The sequence below is a fragment of the Anomalospiza imberbis genome, chromosome 6, assembly GCF_031753505.1.
Source record: "Anomalospiza imberbis isolate Cuckoo-Finch-1a 21T00152 chromosome 6, ASM3175350v1, whole genome shotgun sequence".
Taxonomy (NCBI): Eukaryota; Metazoa; Chordata; class Aves; order Passeriformes; family Viduidae; genus Anomalospiza; species Anomalospiza imberbis.
This window is the reverse complement of record NC_089686.1, coordinates 45,415,876-45,435,468: the sequence shown is the minus strand read 5'-3', so window position 1 is coordinate 45,435,468 and position 19,593 is coordinate 45,415,876. Positions and strand designations below refer to the sequence as shown.

Genomic DNA, 19,593 nt, shown 5'->3' with positions numbered 1-19,593 from the left:
ATCAGGCATGCAGGCAGAAAGCCATTTCATGGCTTTTAAATCCCTCCCTCATTTCATCCTTTTAAATCCCTCAGAATCTACAACCTGACAGCTTCTGGTCTAGACTCCTTGTCTGTGTGCAAGTACTACACTGACACAGGCAGCCTTTGCCCCCCTCTTTGTGTCAGGAAAGGAGCACCACAGTGTGCTACTTCTCCACAAGGTCATCTCCTTGTCTGTACAGCAGAAGTGACTATTCTGGTTAAATCTCACCTCCCTGTGACAGCACACTTGAGATAACAATTCATACTACCTGATTTCCATGGTGAAATGCTACCTGGGAGACTCACATTTCTTTTGTATGAAGTACAAACACTTACTATATGCATAATCAAACACATTCACATGTCAGCCCAAACAGATGCCCCCAGCACTAATTCACCACATTTACCCAAAAGGCCTTACACCAGAAAAAAAGTACTCCTTAGTCTGTAAAGACCACCTTGAAGACTCAGTATAAGAAATTTCTGCAGAGGAACAGATTTGGCTTGATGTCTTTTTCCTGCACACTTTATACAGCAGTGCTGTGCACAATGCTGTAAGGATGAGCAAGTAAACATGGTCTTAAGAGTGGTATTCTCCAAATCACACAGTCATCCTGTGTGAATATTTACAGTAACAAAGAAAACAAAGAAGCCTCCCACTCTTCTTCAAACCTTGCCTGGAAGCTCTGCAGAGTTAAATATATAACAATACAAAATCAACAAAATCACTAACCATGCATAAAATTGGGTCAGTCCAACTGCTGAAGGTTTATGCTTGCTGCATCTCCTTGGCCTAAACTTGTAATTCAGTTTGAGAGTTGAAAGCAAAGTTGTTCAAGTTTTGACACAGTAATTCAGTAAATAAAACAAACAAACAAAAAAACCCTAGTCCAATTAAAGACTATATTAGTGGGTAAATTATGGTCACACTACCAACAACTACACTACCTACTCCATTTAATTGCAAAACCTACGTGGACAGAACAGCCCTTTTGAGGGGCTCATGTAACAACATGTACTTTAGTTTTCACAGACAAAATGAAGGGAGAAAAAGTAACAAAAAGAGTTATTTTCTAGCATAAATCACTGAGATTTTATTCATTCAATTCTATTGACACAGGGTACGGTTAACAATATAGAACAGATCTTAATTCCACTAGTAACTTAACACAGAAGTTATAGATTCAAAGATACACATCAGAAACAAAGAAAATACATTTTAAAAAGGGGGGGGTGGGGGGAAACAAAGAAATCCCAAACACCATAAAACCAAAGCAATCCAAGAGCTGGACACGTAAGAGCAGGAGAAGAATCACTGAAAATCAAGCAATGTAAAAACTCCTAAGAGACACCACCCTTTTTAGGGTGTGAGATTAACCAAGTCAAAACTTGATATCAATTAACATCAGGGGACTTCAATTCCACTTCACACTATGGACCTTGAAAATCCTCAATTTACCTGTGCTGCAGAAGTCCACAAACCTACATGGACTGAAATAATCACCTGCAACGCCCAGTAAAAAGGGACACCATGTAATGGTGATTGTTTCTCTGACTGTCCTCAGTAGCTTGCAAACAGTGAGTACTTGTTATTTGCTATCACCTGTATTTTCTTTTAAACTGCAAGCCAGAAATTATTTTTCTTTCTAGATTTCTGACAAAATCTGACTTTCCTGAGGTTGGGACTGGTCATTCTGTCACCTGTCACTCTTTAAAGGAAACCAAAATAGGAAGTATTTTAAATAAAATAAGGGGGAAAGACTAAGCCTCTATTGAAAAGCTTCACCACTTCAGATATATCCACTTGGAAGTTATTACAGTATTTTATTTCCAGCTTTAGTCTTCCAGAAGATTCAGAAATATTTTTCCCTACAGGGCTTTAGACAGGACTGAACATAAATACCAATGCATCATCATCTTCCTTTCTGCCTACTTCAGGAGCTGCACTCTGTGAGATTACCCCAAATATATCTCAGTCTCTCAGCCATTTGTTGCTGGGTGATCAACTATATGGGTACAGCAACTCTGTCAGGTGCTGCAGCACCTCTTTTTTTAATCTGTTTATCTGTCCTTTCCTTCCCACAGTGTGTTCTTCTACACCTTCACTGTTTTTATAACGTGATTTCAAAGACTGGACCTGATTTTTTTCCTATTCAAAATACATATGCTGTGCAAAAAAATTCAGATTTGGAGGAAAGAATGAAGATTGGCAGATTTCATGCATGACTTCGGGTTTTATTTATTATTTCAATTTTTTTTTCTTAAACAGTGAATTCTCATAATATATCAGCATTTGTCATAAATCAAACAAGCCAAAAAAAAAGTGATCTGAGTATGAAAGAATACAGTTGTGCTCAGTATTCAGGTAAACAACAGCCACATCATATGAAGTTAGTTTGCCAGGAAGAAAAAACAGAGGATCCTGGGCTAATAATTCAATTCCCACTTCAGTCCCCTCACACAAAGGGCTCAGTACAATGTCTTTCCAGACCACCACACCCCAGAGGAAAGAAGGAAACACAACCCACATCAGCAGTAAGCAACATCTCCTGGTACCAGTCTGATCCACTATATTAACTGTACTACTTTCTGCAGATTGTCATTTCTACTCTACAAAGCCATACACCGAGGCCTGCAGTTGAAATGCAATTATCAGAATGTTATTTGAAATCAATAAATTGATCACAGCTGCTCACGTACCTGATGGAGGAACGGGAGCTCAGAGCACTTGATGTGATCCCAGTTGACAAGGTGGCCTCTCTGCAACCAGCACACTGGGGACCTGCAAAACAAGAGCCTGTGTGTCAGAAGTTGCATGTCTTTTACAAAATACAAGGGGAAAAACTCTTTCTAACCGTGCCTTTGAGAAGGACAAAAGAGACTCCCACTCATTAACTATGCTAAACCCACTGTATTGAAACCTAATAGAGAAAAACATGGCAAGGTGGGACTGTAAAGGATGATGCATGAAACCACAGCTTGGCTCCTGAAGTCATCAGAATGACAACACCCACCAATGGCAGCAGGAGCAGAGCAAGAGGGAGACACCACATTCGAAAGCTGATGGGATCATGTTCTTCATTCTCAATGGGATTTAAGCTCCTTTCTCCCACAGGCACTTCTGAACATCACACATGGCATGTTTCCACTTAGGCCTATGTTCAAGCTCTTCATCAGAACAGGGCAGCATTATCAGCTTCTTTGCATAATCTGAATCCTATTAAACACTGGATCAGATATGAGCACTTCATCCCATTAAACACTGGATCAGATATGAACATTTCATGGACTTGAGACTCAAAAAAACCATGTACATAAATTCTACACATCCAGAATATATAATGTATAAATCCAATACTGGGGTGGGGGGGGGGGGGGGAGGGGGGAGGGCAGAGTCTGTGAAGTTCATTGAAAAATCAAATTCAAGAAACTGAAAAGAAAAATTAAAAATCAGCTTTCTAAAATCAAAATATTTTCATAAAACACAGAGCATTGGAATCTCTGTCTTGTGTACTATTTTGGTTTTTAAGGAAGTTATACTTCTGATTATTTTTTAATAACCACAGGAATAATTTTTCATTTATAGCTTTAAAAGAAAGCAGAGCTCTCCCCAAAATCTCATACATACAGAAATTGAAAAGATTTTATTAAATTTATTAAATAAAAAAATAAAATAAAAGAACCCCATCAGTAGAACAGAAAAAGGCATCATTGATGGGACTATACTGTACAAGAGAATGAAGTAACTGCATATTGCACTGGGCAAGACAAGGCAGATGTAAAATTAAACCTCCATCTCAGATCAGGTCATTGCCCACATGATGCCCTGTATTAACACTTAACTTCACAGAATCTCAGGCTGGTCGAGGTTGGAAGGGAGCCTTGGAGGACATCTGATCCAACTGTCTGGCTCAGGCAGAGCCACTCAGAGCCGGCTGCCCAGAATTGTATCAGACAGCTTTTAAATATCTCCAACCACAAGGCTGCACAACCTCTCTGGGCAGCCTGTGCCAGCACTCAGTCACCCTCACAGCAGGAGTATTTTCCTGATGTTCAGACAGAACTTCCTCTCTTTCAGTCTGTGCTTCTGTTCCTGTCACTGGGCACCACTGAGAAGAGCCTCACTCCAATCTTCTTTGTACCCTCCCTTCAGCTATTTATATAGAATGATAAGATTCCCCCTGAGTCTTCTCCTCTAAAAGCTGGATAATCCCAGCTCTCTCATCTCAGCCCTTCTCCATTACTCATCTCTATGGCACTTCACTTCCATCATGGTAAGACTCACATACAAATGCACACTGCTTCCCCACTGCACATGAAGTCTCATCAAAGCCCACAGGACACTTGGCAAGTGCAGATGTTAGATCCCCTTCTAATGCAAAGTGCCTGGGAATCAACACCGCAATAACTTGCTACCAGGAGGTTTTAGTAAAAAGGAGACATGGTCACACTTCCCTTGTTCCAGGAGCCCAGAGAACTTGAGAAGAAATGATTAACCAAGTGCTATGGCTCTATTCATGCTTTTCATCCCCCAGCACCCCAATTATGGACTGGCTGAAAGGCTTTGAAGGGCAGGCTTTTAAGGGAAGAATGTTATAAGCAGAGTAAGAAGTGTTTTTATGCCAATGCAATGACTTCCCATAGCTGCTAAGGCAGAATTAATATACTTGGAGTAACAGAAACCACCAGGACTAAGAGTCCAGATTAATCCTCAAAGACAGGATGCTTAAAGGCCTAACAGCCTGACTGAAACCAATGAGATCAGAGAGAGATCTAAACTCTTTCAAAAGGCCTGCAAGGCATTTGATGCTTCTTTTACCAGTAGGCTTTCCCTGCCTTTGGTTCAAAGTCATCCAAAAGGGTGAACTTCAAACACCTGTTTCAAGTGAAGAGGACGACACTGGAGGATGCCCTTTATTCAACCAGACAGACTCCATAGGAACAAACACAGATGTTCAGCATTCTTGTCTTCTATTCATGAGTTAAAAACAAAAAAAAAACCTGCATGGTCTAATTACTGAATAAATGAAACAGATTAATTAGATTAGACAGTTAGAAGAAATAAGGCCATTCCTTCCCATTTAAGCACACACTCAGTACAGGAGATGTAGCAAGAAGGAAAAAAAAATCTATTGCATAAATTAAACAATTCAAGTACAGCACTAGAAGATCTTTCAGGAAAGAAGTGATTCTAGATGAGAAAGGACACTATGAACTACTGATTGCATCAATGTGTTCTTACCCACTTCTGAACACTTCTGCTGCCTAGAACAGCATTACTGTGTCAGGCACGGCACCTGAAGTGCCATCCAAGGTACAAAATCTGCTCTCCCTCATAATGTCTTTTATCCAAATTGCATGCATAACACAGGAACAGATTATTCACAACTGGGAAAGTGCATCCAAAGTCTATTTCCCAGCAGCTTTTAAGAGAGAACTTTATAGAAGTGAGGCATGAATGGAGATCATCTTGGGAGAGTGCTATGTAGTAAAAAGGACCTCATCAGGACAAATGTGTCTTTATTTTTGTTTCCAGCTTTTTAGAAAGAAGTTTCAAATAGCAAAAGCAACAAAACCAACAAAAATTTGAGTAAACTTATAGGTGGAGGAATTGTTTCTACAATGTTTCTGCTTTGTTTCCAAGCCAAGAAAGTGCTTGTATGTCTTCTGTATACTTGATGTAGCTTGATTTACAACAGTAGAGAGAGAATTTGCTTGACCTAATGGACTCTCAGAGATCACCACGACTTTAACTCTTTTGCTATATATCCTTCCATGTTTTAGCACCGTGATCTACATACAAAAATACAACTGACCAGACACATAGCCCAGAAATAAATTCTGAACTTTTGCCTGAAGCCGAGGAGAAGCTCTGTTGCCCACCTAATGAAACATATCTATGGGCAACAGTGCTAAAATCTAAAACTTAATTAATTATAAAATTGTGATAAATAAATTAATAGAATATAAATTATTATTAAAATATAAAATAGATTTCTTCTCTTTTCATTAATCTTTTTGCTTTATAAACTTAATTTTTTCATGTCTGCCAGAAAACAAGATAACAAGGAATGTCAGCATCCATTTTGTTGAAAGTGCCTAAAACCACACTGACCCCATCAAAACACTGACCACAAAGTTATTATTTTAACTTTTTCATTTAACTTTCAAAGGATAAAAAACTTGAGGTCTCTTTGTTGTCATAATCGAGAAGCTCTGCTAGCCCAAGACTGTGGCTGTGATTTTTCACTGAGGTTAATTCACATTATTGCACAGAACAAGCTCAAGGCCAGTGTAACTTCAGGCTTACTTGACATCAATCACACTGTGACTTTTCAATCTCTTGTACGGAAGCTCCCTTCAACAAAAAATTAAGCATCTGAGCTTGTATTATGCATTCAGCCTAACAAGTCCCAGTTAAAGCAAAAGGGGTGCAACATCAAAAAAATATTTCTGTCCCCTTCTTTGCTTGGTGTTCATTTAAATTCTGCCTGTCCTGGAAGGAGGAAAGTGCTGTGGATGTTTTGAAATATTAAATCAGAGTTTATTCAATAGCACTGCAGTCAATACTTTCTTTAATCAAATAAAATAATATCTTAGGAACATATATAGTGGCTTTTTTTTGTATGAAAGTTTCAATAGCAGTCTTAAAAATGCATACCCAGTGCTGACACTGAAATATATCCAACCATCTTAGAATCATAAATAATTACTTTGAAAGCCTCATACAAAGGCAAATTCCTTGCTCTTCTGCAGCCACTCCAACTGATATAAGGAGCTCAGTTTTCAGTGGGAAGGAAAAAAGTTATCACCAACACAAACCAGATATCTGAAGGGCAGTGGCAGTACTGCCAATGTTAAAGAGATTAGCTTAAATAAATTATGTTTTCATCATGTCATAAGTGTAACAAACAGGACAGCCTGTTTCCTGGGAGGGAAGACATCTCTAGCTCAAGACCTCCCTGCCTTGGTACACAAGGTTTAGCCTTGGCTGAAATTTGGGCTTAAGAGCAGGGCTGAATCAGCTGCCAAGGACAGCCAGGCAACTGAAAGGAGTGAGAAACTCTCCAAATGCAGATTAGAAAATACCTGAATGCCAGCCATGTGAGCCACGGCCCTTGCCCTTGCAGCTGGAGAGAAGCTCTAATGAGCATAATCTTTGCAGGTGTGTCTCACCTGTGAGTGTGTTTTCAAGCAACGAGTATCACAACACACACAGAGACACATCTGACACAACAGCCATTCATTACCTCCTCATCTCCCCTGATGTGTGACACTCCTTACCAAAAGAAGCCTTGTCAGAAAATAACTTTTTCAAAAACAGTGGCAAAAACTGAAGGCTCTATTTTTCACCAAGACTCAGAATCAGTACATTTTCCAGTCCTTTGTGAAACATTTCTTTTCAGCATTATTAATTGCATTGTTTTCATTTCAAGGGAGAAATGATTGACAATATGCTTTACCACCAATAAAGAATCACTAATTCTGACATTTATGTGGAAAAAGTGACTATCAAAAGAGTCATTTTGGTGTAAGAATTTGACAGCTCATTGACAACACCCCACCCCACCCCTGCTGTGTCCATGGAAGAGCCCTGATGGTGCTGTCTGCTGCCTTAAGACAGCATCATCTATAATGCCTACTACCAAAAGGCAGTTTAAAGCCTGGGGTATCAAAATCAATTGAATCTGGAATTTCTCAATGCATGGCCTCCTGTAGCTGATTTTTGCCTTCTCTATATATCCTCATCTCACTATTTGCAGAGATCCTCAGGGATCACATTTCTCTGCTCTGCATCTCCTGAAGCAACAGAGCAGAAAGAGAAAAGGACTGAATTGTCTTTCTTTCCCTTGACAGAAATATCTCTACTCCTGACAGGCTGCACGGTAGCAGAATGCTGAAGTCAACTATTTGATAAGAGAAGGCAGGAATGATGAGCTTCACAGCCTCCCAAAACCAACACAGACATCTAAATATGTTATCCCTTGCACTGCATATTAGCTTGGCACTGAAATTTTTTGTGTCAATGCTGTATACAGATTGTTCACAAGTAAATAAGATTAGAGCCAAGGCTGGGAAAGCTCATTCCCCAAATAATAAATTCCAGCAGCTCAAACAGAGATCAGTGCCATGGAGAAAAGTCAGTACTGACTGACGAGAAGTCACCCAGCTTCACCCTCAAGCAACTCATGTAGCTGAGGTATTCCAGAGAATAAATCCACATTTGACCTTCTCATATTTTCTCATCAGATATAATTTAGCAACAAGTATGTCTAAACTGTCCAGAAGCCAGCACAGTCCTGAGGAAAACAAAACCTTACATCAGGCTTCTGAAGGTTGCAGGAGCAGATACAGAAATGAGACTGCAAGGAGGTGAGGATATTACCCCTGTCCTCAGAGACCCAGCAGACTTCAGAAAAATGACAAGGGCCTTTCACAACGCATTCAACTTCAGCACGTGAAATCAGAAAGATTACAAAATGTCAAGGCAATTCAATCTTTTGCTTTTGCTTACAAAAAGCAAGCCATTTATCTAAAGCACACTTGAGGGGCTTTGATCTTATCTGATTCTTAGGAGACATTTAAAATAACAGGACATGGAAGGTAAATTCTGTACTCCAGCATATGAGTTCAGAGAGCAGGGACAGTTATGCAGGTGAGAATAAGGAGGAAATTAGTGTAGGATCACACCTGCCCTCCTCCCCAGCTTTCACTAACAATTGAACTATTGTGGTTCATCCCTAACAGCAGCAGTGGCAAGGACAAAATTACCAGGAATTCACTTACTGTCAGTCCCCCAATATCCAGCACTGCTGCTGGCAGCAGTTTTCAGGGAATTCCTCATATACAAGGCACTGAAATGGATGAGTTCTGATGCTTTCTGCTTGTGCCTGGGGACACCTCTGGCTGGGCTCTGCTCAGTAAGATTGGTGATCAAGACTTCATCCTGTCCCAGCTATGCCTGCTTCAGTTGGGCTTTCTTTGCTCTGGGACAAGACAGAAGCACTGAAAACACAGAAAATTTCAACCCAGGGATGAAAGCATATTTTTCAATGCTCCTCCAGTACCATGCTAGAGATGAACACATTCTTTCTTGTGAAGACACATAACACTCAAAAACACTCAGGTAAATTCAAATAAAGTAGGTTTCATAATTTTCCTGACTTTCATAAAGGTTTTCCAGTTTCAGGCTGGCATTTCAGGTATTAAAAAGAACAGGGGGAAAAAAATCTCTGCCAAGAAGAACCAAAGTCCTGGTAAGTGAGAAGATACTCATCTCAGGAATAACACATTCATGTGCTATGGAGCTGTAATGAATCCCAAACCCTTGGGCCTTGCATTGTTCACACAATCTTGTGCCTGGCCCTCTACCTCCCTGACCCAACCTTGGACCTGCCTCATCTCCAAGCACGGGATCACTGTCCCTTGCGCCATGGACACTGCTGGGTCACTTCAGGCAATGACACAACTTTGTATATTCAAGTTTTCTAAGCCTTAAAAGCTCCTTAAGGAAAACAAAAAAAGCCTCCTCCCTCCCAGCTCTAACTACAACCTGTCATACAGCCTTTGAGAAGGATAAAAAGCTTTCAGCACAAGTCTAACATGCAGCCATGCATACTGCAAGATGATCCCTTCTCAGTTGAGCTGTTCAGTAGCAATATTTTCAAATGCTTTCTTCTTTGCAACAAAGTAAATAATTGAAAATTCTGCAACAAACCCACTGCAGTTAAATTGCCCACTTACCTTTCTCTATTATCTAATTTGCATTAATTACATTCAGCTTAATGGAAACAATTATTTAATTAGTACAAACTGGTGGTCATGTACATACTCCTGTTGAAATATTTTGGGTTGGACACAGACCAATTACCTGCTGAATTGCACAGCACAAAGTTATTAAAAGTTCAATAGAAAACTCTCTAGACAGTACATAGCTTTTGTTTTCAAAAAGCTGTGATGCCAGAGGAATGAAACTCAGAGGGTTGACATATCCAACTTTGAAACATTCACCCTTCCATTAAATGAGTTTAACTGGTTCAGAAATCAGTAAATTATTCCCCACCATTCCCACTAATATTAATATGTGACTGCTACTGATATGTACATTGTAGGGGACAGGCTGAGAACGCCACTTCACTGAGAGCTGAAAAGTCATGCACATACAGCATTTTAACAAATCTGCCATCTGGATGGCATCCACAAAAGACAGGAGGAAGAAGGCTGGCCTATGTGTCCTTTTTGAATTTAAGACACTTCAGGTACTTGCCTAAGGATACTTCACCAAAGTTAATGAATTTTGTCTGGGAATTATTTTAAATTATTATATTATTTTAATGCCTTTAAATATACAGTTCTCCCACCTTGTAGAGACAGCTATGCCTGGAAAGTTTATGGAGACAGACATAGTTTAAAAACATCCTCTTTAAAAACAGCTATCTCATGTGCAGAACAGAGACAACAACAACAAAAAGCTGAGACTTTATCCAGCTGGAATTCAGATTGCCACCAAAGAGAATGGCCACCCTTAGGGATCACATAGGATTGGTCCAAAAAAATGTATTTCAAATGGGAAGGTTCTCGTGGAAAAGGCTAAGATATTTACCAAAATCCTCTGCTGGCCTCCAGAGAATTTATAACCAGATCACAAAACACAGCCTTAACCTATTTACAATCAGAGGAAATCCACATGTGATGCTGATGCTCCTACACTGTCCCACAAGGACTGATCACAGCACACAATGTGCAGAGCTGCTACAGGCCTCCCAAGGGACTGAGAAATCTATGGCAAATACACCTAGACCTCATTTTTTGGAGGGCTGCAAGTCAGCTGAGGATGAAATGAGAAGAGACTGACAAAGTTTAAAAGACCAACTCATGGGTCTTGCTCTGCAAAGCAACTGCTCACACCTCACTGGTAATTTCTCATTAGCACTGAGTGTTTGATCTCTGGGAGCACTCGGTCATTTTGCACCACACATAAAAGTCCCAACCCAACACCAAAGGGCTGCCTTTCCTTCTTTTTCTCCTCGTACCCTTAATTAAAATGATTTCCAGGAATTAGCGGGCCCTCACCTATTTGTTTTAAACAGCCACTTCTTTACATTCTAACTAAAATTATAGAAATATACAAAGCTTAAGTGCCATTCTGCACAGAGGGTGCTGAAAAATTAAAATCTTTTTCTTCATTGGAATGAGTCCAAAATATTGTCATGCCAACTGTGGTTCTAAGATGCAGGCAAGATAAATTCAACACCATAATCTACACTTTAAAAAACTAGAGATATATCCAACTCCCTGATAACTGACTAACAAATCACTGACAATCAGAGAAATTAAGGCAAGAATACGGAAATTTCTTCTCTCATTTCCTATCACCTTCACCAGCACATCTTCTAATGATCCCAGCTTTTCATTTTACAGGATATTAAAAAAAAAAGGAAAGGCAGACAGTTCAAAATTTATGAGGAGCCAAGTGACTCTACTGAATGCCACCTTTCTTGCTTCATTCCTCATGCCGCTGGCATAAATAGGTTTGCAGTCTCCCTCATTTAACAGCCCTATGTATCTTGCATTCATATGTCTCCCTGTCTACTAGCTTTTAATACCATTTACCAACATTCATTTCTTCTCAGCTGCCTTTCTCCCTCCAGGGTTCTCTGTACAGCTCTAAGGGAACTCAGGAAAATACATTTTCTAACGTTTATGTTCCCAGCTCCTCAGGGCAAGGTACTGCACTCACCCCTCCTTAGGAAGAAGAGGACCAGGTGGGACACTTTACACTACAGGCTAAAAAGGCTGCTATTTAAACTTGGATGCTTACAGAAGTGACTTGCTGGCACCACCAGAGGCTTAGAAGCAAAAAATGAAAGGGTAGTCAAAGCCAAGTTTTTTTTTCCTGTACAGGAGAGCTGTACACAGGAACCAGGCCAGAAGGGTTGGGGTTTAAGATATAATGACAGTATAAAAATGCAAAAGTGCTTTTTCTTGGCAGATATTTGTTTCTCATTTCCTGGGTTTTCAGTATATGTTCCACAGCATTTAAATCTAGCTGTTGAAGCCTCAAAACCACAAAGGTACCTAATACAATATTCCAACCAAGTTCCTCTAAGAAATGCCTCAAAGCCATTTGACTGAAGGAAGAAGCAGAAACATTTACCATCAAGTGGCCTTCTCAGCTACAGAAATTTGTATCACAAGCATCAGCACTCTAGTGCTATTTTGCAAAAGCTAAGTTTGCCAGGGCTGAAAATAATATTCAGTAACAATAAAAACTACTGACTGTGGCTCCTAGTGAAGGAAAACTTTCTGGATAACAATTTCAAACCATGGTTGAGATACCAATTCGTGTGTGGGACCAATCAAGACTCAGTGCTGGTTAACAGCCAAGAGGCTCCAAAGAGGCACATCTTTTACAGAGTTTCAATCTCCTGTCTTTCAAAGCAGAGGAAAAAAAAAAAGACTGTAGCCAATCTGAATTGAAAAGTAAGGTGCCAAAGCAAGAGAAAAACTGGAGCTCAAGAGGGGTGATGTGATTTTCTGACATAACCAGGACTTGTGACTCTTTCCTAGGTGGAATATACAGAAGGTTAGACAAAGATGCGGACAGACGAAGCAGCATATAAAAGTCTAAGGAGAGCAGTACGCAAAACTTGTTCTGAGCCACTTTCTAACCCAGAGGCTAACCTAGACTGGGGCTCTCTTCCTTGTGATAAGTGAGGAAAGATATGGCATGTCCTGGATTTTATTCACAATATAATACATAGAAAATCTTGTTTCCTCAAATTAAAAAAAAAAAAAAAAAAACAACTGAACAGCAAGACAAAGTTGTTCAGATTCTATTTCAGTTTCAACATTCTTGTCAACCTGTCCTGCATACAAACGTTTCTTGTCAGCCCTTTCTGGACCCCTGCTACAAGTCCTGACTGCTCACAGGCTTAACTGCCAGTACCAGAGATACTTCTTGCATTTTTCTTCTCTCTGACACTCTTTCAAATACTCATTCCAGCAACAGATATCAAAATGATAAGGACAGCAGAACAGAACAGTTTACTCTTATCAAATAAAGGGAACAAGGTAACCTTGGAGAAGTAGATAAGGCCAACAAAACAAAAGTCATGCAAAACACAAGCAGGATGCCAGCTCAGCTCTGCAAGGCTGGAAGCAGAAGTTATGCAAAACAATGGTACTGCTGTTACTCAGAAGTGGGGGTCAAGGGACAGCCCCCTACAAAGCACACCAGACATTGAAGACAGACCCCAAAGAACCATATAAGGACTTCTGAAAAGGGGTGTGACTATGTAAAATAAAGTAATCCCTACACACCAAGTAAGCAGGGAGAGCTAATGAATGTGTAATCAGTGTGCACAATAAAAGCTCTGCTTACCCCGACACCCGGCGCACTGGAGCCTCCGAGTGCCCAGTGCTCAGCGAGGAATGCCTGCTTTCTAATACTCAAAAGTGTGTTAGAAAGTTTCTGCCTGGCCAATTTTGGTATCATTTTTGGCAACTCCCAATGGGGCACTCTGCCTGATCTCCCGTGGATCCGAGGGATCTCTGGATCTTCACACCGGCACCGGGACTTTCCTGGAGAAGACCACAGATCCCCGGACCAGTCTGGGACACAGGTAAGATCCTATTTGATAATAAGGCATTCCTTCGGGAATCCTGCCCATATAGGACGTGTAGCTCTTCCAGGGCATTGGGTGGGTTATTTCATATTCCAGAATTTACTTTTTGACTTGGTTTTATCAATCCATAATTGCTTTATATTTGCATTTTTATCTGCATTATAGCATTTTGGGTCTACTATTCAGAGATGGGCAGTGGACAATCTAAAAGGGGCATTGTGAAAAAATCCCCACTTGGTTGCCTTTTGCAGCATTGGAAAAAGATTGGAGGCCCCCCTGGGGGACCAGCGACCAGGGAGAATTTGATTAAGTGCTGCAATCAGCGGTGGCCATTGTACCAACTAGACTCTGGAGAAAAGTGGCCACAAAATGGAACCTTGAATTATAATACACTGTTAAAGTTAATGTTGTTTTTAAGACGGGAACAGAAATGGGATGAGGTTATGTACGCTGATATGTTTTTCACTTTACGGAATCATCCTGAATGGCAGAAAGATTGTGGCTTGAATCCAGACCCCTCAGACCCTTTTGTGCTGGCTACTGAAAGGGAGAATAAAGGAAAATGGTTAAAACATTGTTGTTCTATGTGCAGCACAGGACAAACTTGTTCTAAGCATCTCCCCAGTATGAAGGATGATTTAAGTGTTATGGTCAGTCCTAACTGCAGGTTGGATGGGGGAACAGAAAACCAGGCTGCTGAGACTGATATTATGAGGGAACTGGCATGTAAAGAGGTGAATTTATCAGGTCTAGAAGAGAAGGTAGAGAGGACAGGGAGGATATATCAAGGAGCAGAGGCAAAGACAGAAGAGATAGAGAGGATATATCAAGGAACAGTGGGTTTTGGCCCAACTGCAGAGAGCTAGAGCTAAACACAGAGATTTGAGAGCAGCTGCCTTCCATCAGGCAGCTGGTATGGATGGTCCAATTACAGTAGAAATTCCATTTTCAATAACAGACCTTAATAATTGGAAGTTGATGCCTGGCACCTATCGACATGACCCAGACAAAATGGCAAAAGCATTTGAAATTATGATAAAACTTCAGGATCCAGACTGGAAGGATATAGATGCTATATTAGAAATGTTTTTTGATAGTACAGAAAGAGAGATGGTTGTTAAAACCAGTAGGAGGTTTGTGGAAGAGCAGATTTTGACAGGTAACTTGTCAGGTACACTGGACATTAATTTTTCAACTGTGGATCCCAAGTGGGACCCTAATGTGCCCATGTTTAGAGGGAGATTAAATAGATATCAACACTGGATACTATATGGAATTAGAAATGCCATACCAAAGGCTATCAGTATGTCAAAATTATTTGAAATTAAGCAGGATGGTAAGGAATCACCTACTGAATTTTTAAACTGCTTGAAAGAAACAGCTCAGAAATATACTACTATTGATCCTGAAACAGAGGAAGGAAAAACTCAATTAGCTCCCATATTTGTGAGGCAATCCTCAGATGCTATTAGAAGGAAATTACAACAGGCTCAGGGACAAGACCAGTATGATATAGGGAAGCCGTTAGATGTTGCTTGGGGAGTTTTTCAGAACAGAGAAAACCAGCAAGAAATAACTAAACAAAAAGTAGCTGGAGTTAATGAAGGAATTTCTAGAGGAATGGTGCCCCCAGGGAAAGGAAGAGGACGAGGATGTGGCCAGCCTGTGACTGTCACTGGTGATGACTGAGGGGAACTGGAGGATTCTTCCCTGGCACAACCTTTGATTACAGCTAAGCTGGGGAACGAGGAGGAAAATGAGGAGGTAGCGTTTTTAGTAGATACAGGAGCTAGTAACATAGTGCTAAATACAGCTAGAGGAAACTTGAGTATGATTCTCTAACAATCATTGGTGCAACATGGAATTCTAAACTCGGCCATTTTTCAACCCATTCATTTTAAATTAGGAAAATAGTGGATGACTTACCAGTGTTTGCATCTACCCAATTCACCAAAGCCTCTCCTTGAGAGAGAATTTTTGCAAAAAACTAAATGCTGAAATCAAATTTTAAAATGGCAAAATACTGGTTATTATTCCAGAATCTAATTATGTGGAAACCTCTATTTTTGCATTACAGCCTCTGAAACTGGACGTGATATATTTGCCAGTATCACTTGAGGATGCAATGATCCTGATAGTGTGGGCTGGAGAGGTGCCCAGGTGATCCAAAAAAGTAGAGCCTGTAAGAATGAAATTGAAACCTAGAGTACGTCCAGTAAGGCAAAAGAAATACCCTTTGAAAATAGGAAGTAATATGGGGTTATAACCCCTTTTGGAAAAATGTATAAAATATGGCCTATTGAAGGAATGTGAATCCAAATTTAATACCCCTATTCTGCCAGTTAAGAATGCAAACTGAAGGAAAGGCTTACCAACTGGTACAGGACCTTAGAACCATAAAAAAGATAGAAAATATATACCCAGTAGCAGCAAATCCTTATACCTTACTAGCAACCTTGAGTGAAAAATTAAAATGGTTTACTGTATTAGATTTCAAAGATGCCTTTTTCTGTATCCCTTTGAGTACTGAGAGTCAAGAGCTATTTGCTTTTGAATGGGAAAATCCAAACAGAGAAATAGCCCCACCACATTTGGAAATCAATGGGCAAAAGAACTGGAGGAATGGAAAAATCAGAACCCTATTGGAGTCTCGTTACAGTGTGCAGATGACATCCTGATAGCCACTGAAACTAAACAGCAATGCTTGGATAAGACTGTGGCCTTGCTGAATTTTCTGGGACCAACTGGATATAGAGGATCCAAGACAAAGCAGAAATATTCGAGACCACAGTAACCCACTTGGGATTCTAAATTCTCCAAGGACAAAGGAGGCTGTGACAGGAATGAAAAGCAGCAATTTACCAACACCCACTGCCACAAATGGTAAGAGAGTTATGTACTTTTCGTGGGATGGTGGGATGGTGTCTCCTGTGGATCAGCAATTGTGGGCTGCTAGTAAAGCCACTATATGAGCTCTTGAAGTCAGCTTAGAAGGACTGACAGTCCTTCTCATAGTGCAGACTTATAGTCTGCACTGATGATTCATGGGCTGCCTTTGTACAATTCAAGCAAGCCCTTATGCAGGCCCTACTTTGGGGGACCCCATGTGCCTGTTTTAACTATTTACCTATGAAAGGCATTACATAGCACTGTGAGTGCTGCTGCAGCTCCTTGGGGAGCAGAGGAGGGCTGTGGCCTACTTTACAAAGCAACTAAACGTCAGTCAAGGCTGGTCTAATTGCCTGAAGGCAGCAGCAGCTACTGTTCTTTGATCCAGGAAGCTTGAAAACTGACTTTGGGATTGTCATTTTTGTGCCACACATGCTGCAGTCAGCACTCAAGCAAAAAGGGGGCCACTGGCCCAGCCAGATGCTGAAGTACCAGGTAGTCTTGCTAGAGCGAGACAATGTGACAATCAAAGCAATTTCTATCAGTAACCCTGCTGTGTTCTTATCTGCCCAGTAAGTAGAAAGAACCCCAGAGTATGACTGTGTTTTGCTTTGTTTGCTTACAAACTACAGAAGAAGTGCATTCCAGCAGATCCAACTTGGGAGACCGACCCTTGGCAAGTCCTGATTGAGAGATGGGAGCAGCTTTGTCCAAAATGGGAAATGACTATCTGGATATGCAGTGACTACACACCATGAGGTAATCGAATCAGGGACACTCCCTCCACTGTGTAATGGCACTCACTAAAGCTTTGGAATTGAGTAGGAAAATGAGTTAACATTTGGACTGATTCAAAATACAAAAATTTTGGAGTGCTGCATGCATACAGGGCCATCTGGAAAGAAGAGGCCTTTTGACATCTCAAGGCATGTCAATCAAAAATGAAAAACAAATCTCAGATTTACTCGAAAATATCCAGAAACCAGCAGAGGTTGCTATTATGTACACCCAGTGCACACCCAGGAGGTAAGACCAAACTGGAACTGGGGAATCATTTAGCTGATAAGGCTGCCAAAGAGGCTGCAGAAAAAGGCATGTTAGAAAACATATCATTAATACCCCTGCTAGAGATACCTCTCCCAGTAGAAAAATCAGAGTATAGTGCTAGGGACTGTAAATTAATTGAAACCTTAGAAGCAAAATTTGATCCACGAGCCTGGGCAGTTACTCCAACCAGGCAAATAATAGTCCCAGAACCCAATCTTGCATGAAATAGTGGATTGTGAAAATAAAGCCACTCATTAGAGTACTGAAAAACTTTTGAAACATTTGCAAACATCTATAATTGGGTTTAAAACAGCTCAAATTGTACAATCATGAATCCAACAAATGTATAGTTTATAAAAGAAACAATTCTAACACAGCTTATAAAGTAGTGCTAGGAACCATGAATCTGGAAATGTTCTGGGTGAATATTGGCAGATTAATTTCACTGAATTACCCAGAAAAGGGAGGGTGTTAACACCTCCTAGTTCTGGTGGATAACTTTTCTGGGTGGCCAGAAGCCTTTCCTTGTCACACCAGCCAGGCTAGTGAAATGACAAAAATACTGTTGAATCAAATGTCATCAGTCAGTAGTTCCTACTTTAATGCAGAAGTGGTACAATAGGTTAGGAAAGCCTTGGAAGGAATAGCTTAGGATCTTCATACCCCTTGTAGGAGTATGCCCCAAGCTAGTGGCAAAGTAGACTGAATGAATTATACAAATTGCAATTGGGTAAAATATGTCAGGAAACCTCCAGGACAGGAGTCCAAGCCTTACCTGTTGCTGTACTGCGCATCAGAATTCAGCTGTGGGCCACCAGGAAAATAAGCTCCTGTGAGTTGCTATATGGTCAACCCTACCATGTACCACACGTTCCAGGAGACACACACCTAAAAGGAGGGGTCTACTTGAATAATTACCTCATTCCTCTTCATAAAACTTCATGGGATTTACAGCAAGCAGTGGTGATCTCCAAACTGATGGGATTGGACACACCAGCGCATGAGTTCCAACCAGAAGATTGGGTCTACTTAAAAGACTGGAGAACTCTCTGCTCCAGTCAAAGTGGAGGGGACCTTTCCAACTCCTACTGACAGCTTTGACTGCATTGAAACTGGGCAGAGTAAAATCACAAGTTTTGGAAACAAACCTAGATTTTACAACACACAGCTCCAGACATCTCCTGGGGATCTGAAGAAATCTGGACCAAACTTACTTCATGGTTTACCCAGCTGGACTTGGTTAAAACATCAGTTTATAACTGTCACCACAATAATTGCTATGTGTGTTTTAGCTTGCTTGTTGTAACGCATTATGGTATAAAACCAAAAACAGATATTAAGAGACAAGTTCCCCCAAGAAGTTCATCTCAAGAAAAGGGGGGGCTTCATAAGGACAGTAGAACAAAACAACATTTTACTCTTATCAAATAGAGAAACGTAGATGAGACTGATAAAACAGAAGTCAAGAGAATGCCAAAGAATTATATAAGGACTTCCAATAAGGGGTGTGACCATGTAAAATAAAGTAATCTACATACATCAAGTAAACTGGCATAGTTAATGAATATGTAATAAGTGTACATGATAAAATCTCTGCTTAGCCAACATTCAGGGCACCCAATTAATTAGAGGAAGGATCATCTGAGTGACAATGCTCTGCAATAAAGAACACCTGTTTTCTAACACTCAAACTCTGTTAGGAAATTTCTATCTGGCCAATTTTGGCATCTAAACTCCAACTGGCCTTGCATAAGGAGCAAGGTGTCTCACAAGGCCAGTTCTGCAGGGTGTTCAGCACACCAACCATGATGCCATGCAAAATGCACTTCAACTGCTGTGGTAAAGCACACTGAGTCTAGTTTGAATAGAAAGGGGGGGAAACTGCCAAGTTTCTGAGTAGGTCTCTAATAATAGGAAAATGTAAAATTTAACCTCAGGAAAGATGCAGATTACAATCCTAGCCCTTAATGTTACAAACAGTGCTAAAATACTGTGTATCTTCAAAG

General features: G+C 40.5%; 1 protein-coding gene and 1 long non-coding RNA gene across 17 annotated transcripts in view; one reads left to right on the top strand and one right to left on the bottom strand.

Moving 5' to 3' along the window:
* Window positions 1–19,593, bottom strand: part of TSPAN4 (tetraspanin 4) — a 412,669-nt gene that overhangs the window by 259,881 nt on the left and 133,195 nt on the right. For 15 of the 16 annotated variants that reach the window (XM_068193872.1, XM_068193879.1, XM_068193880.1 and 12 more), the window contains one exon: window positions 2,724–2,805. In XM_068193872.1, the coding sequence (XP_068049973.1) occupies window positions 2,724–2,805 (82 nt within the window). Of the gene's footprint in view, window positions 1–2,723; window positions 2,806–15,765; window positions 15,826–19,593 lie in introns of those variants that run through there. The other variant, XM_068193883.1, reaches the window with a different exon arrangement.
* LOC137475972 (uncharacterized) lies at window positions 13,455–17,959 on the top strand. The gene is made up of 2 exons (XR_011000168.1): window positions 13,455–16,534; window positions 17,176–17,959. It is a non-coding gene; the product is annotated as an uncharacterized lncRNA (long non-coding RNA).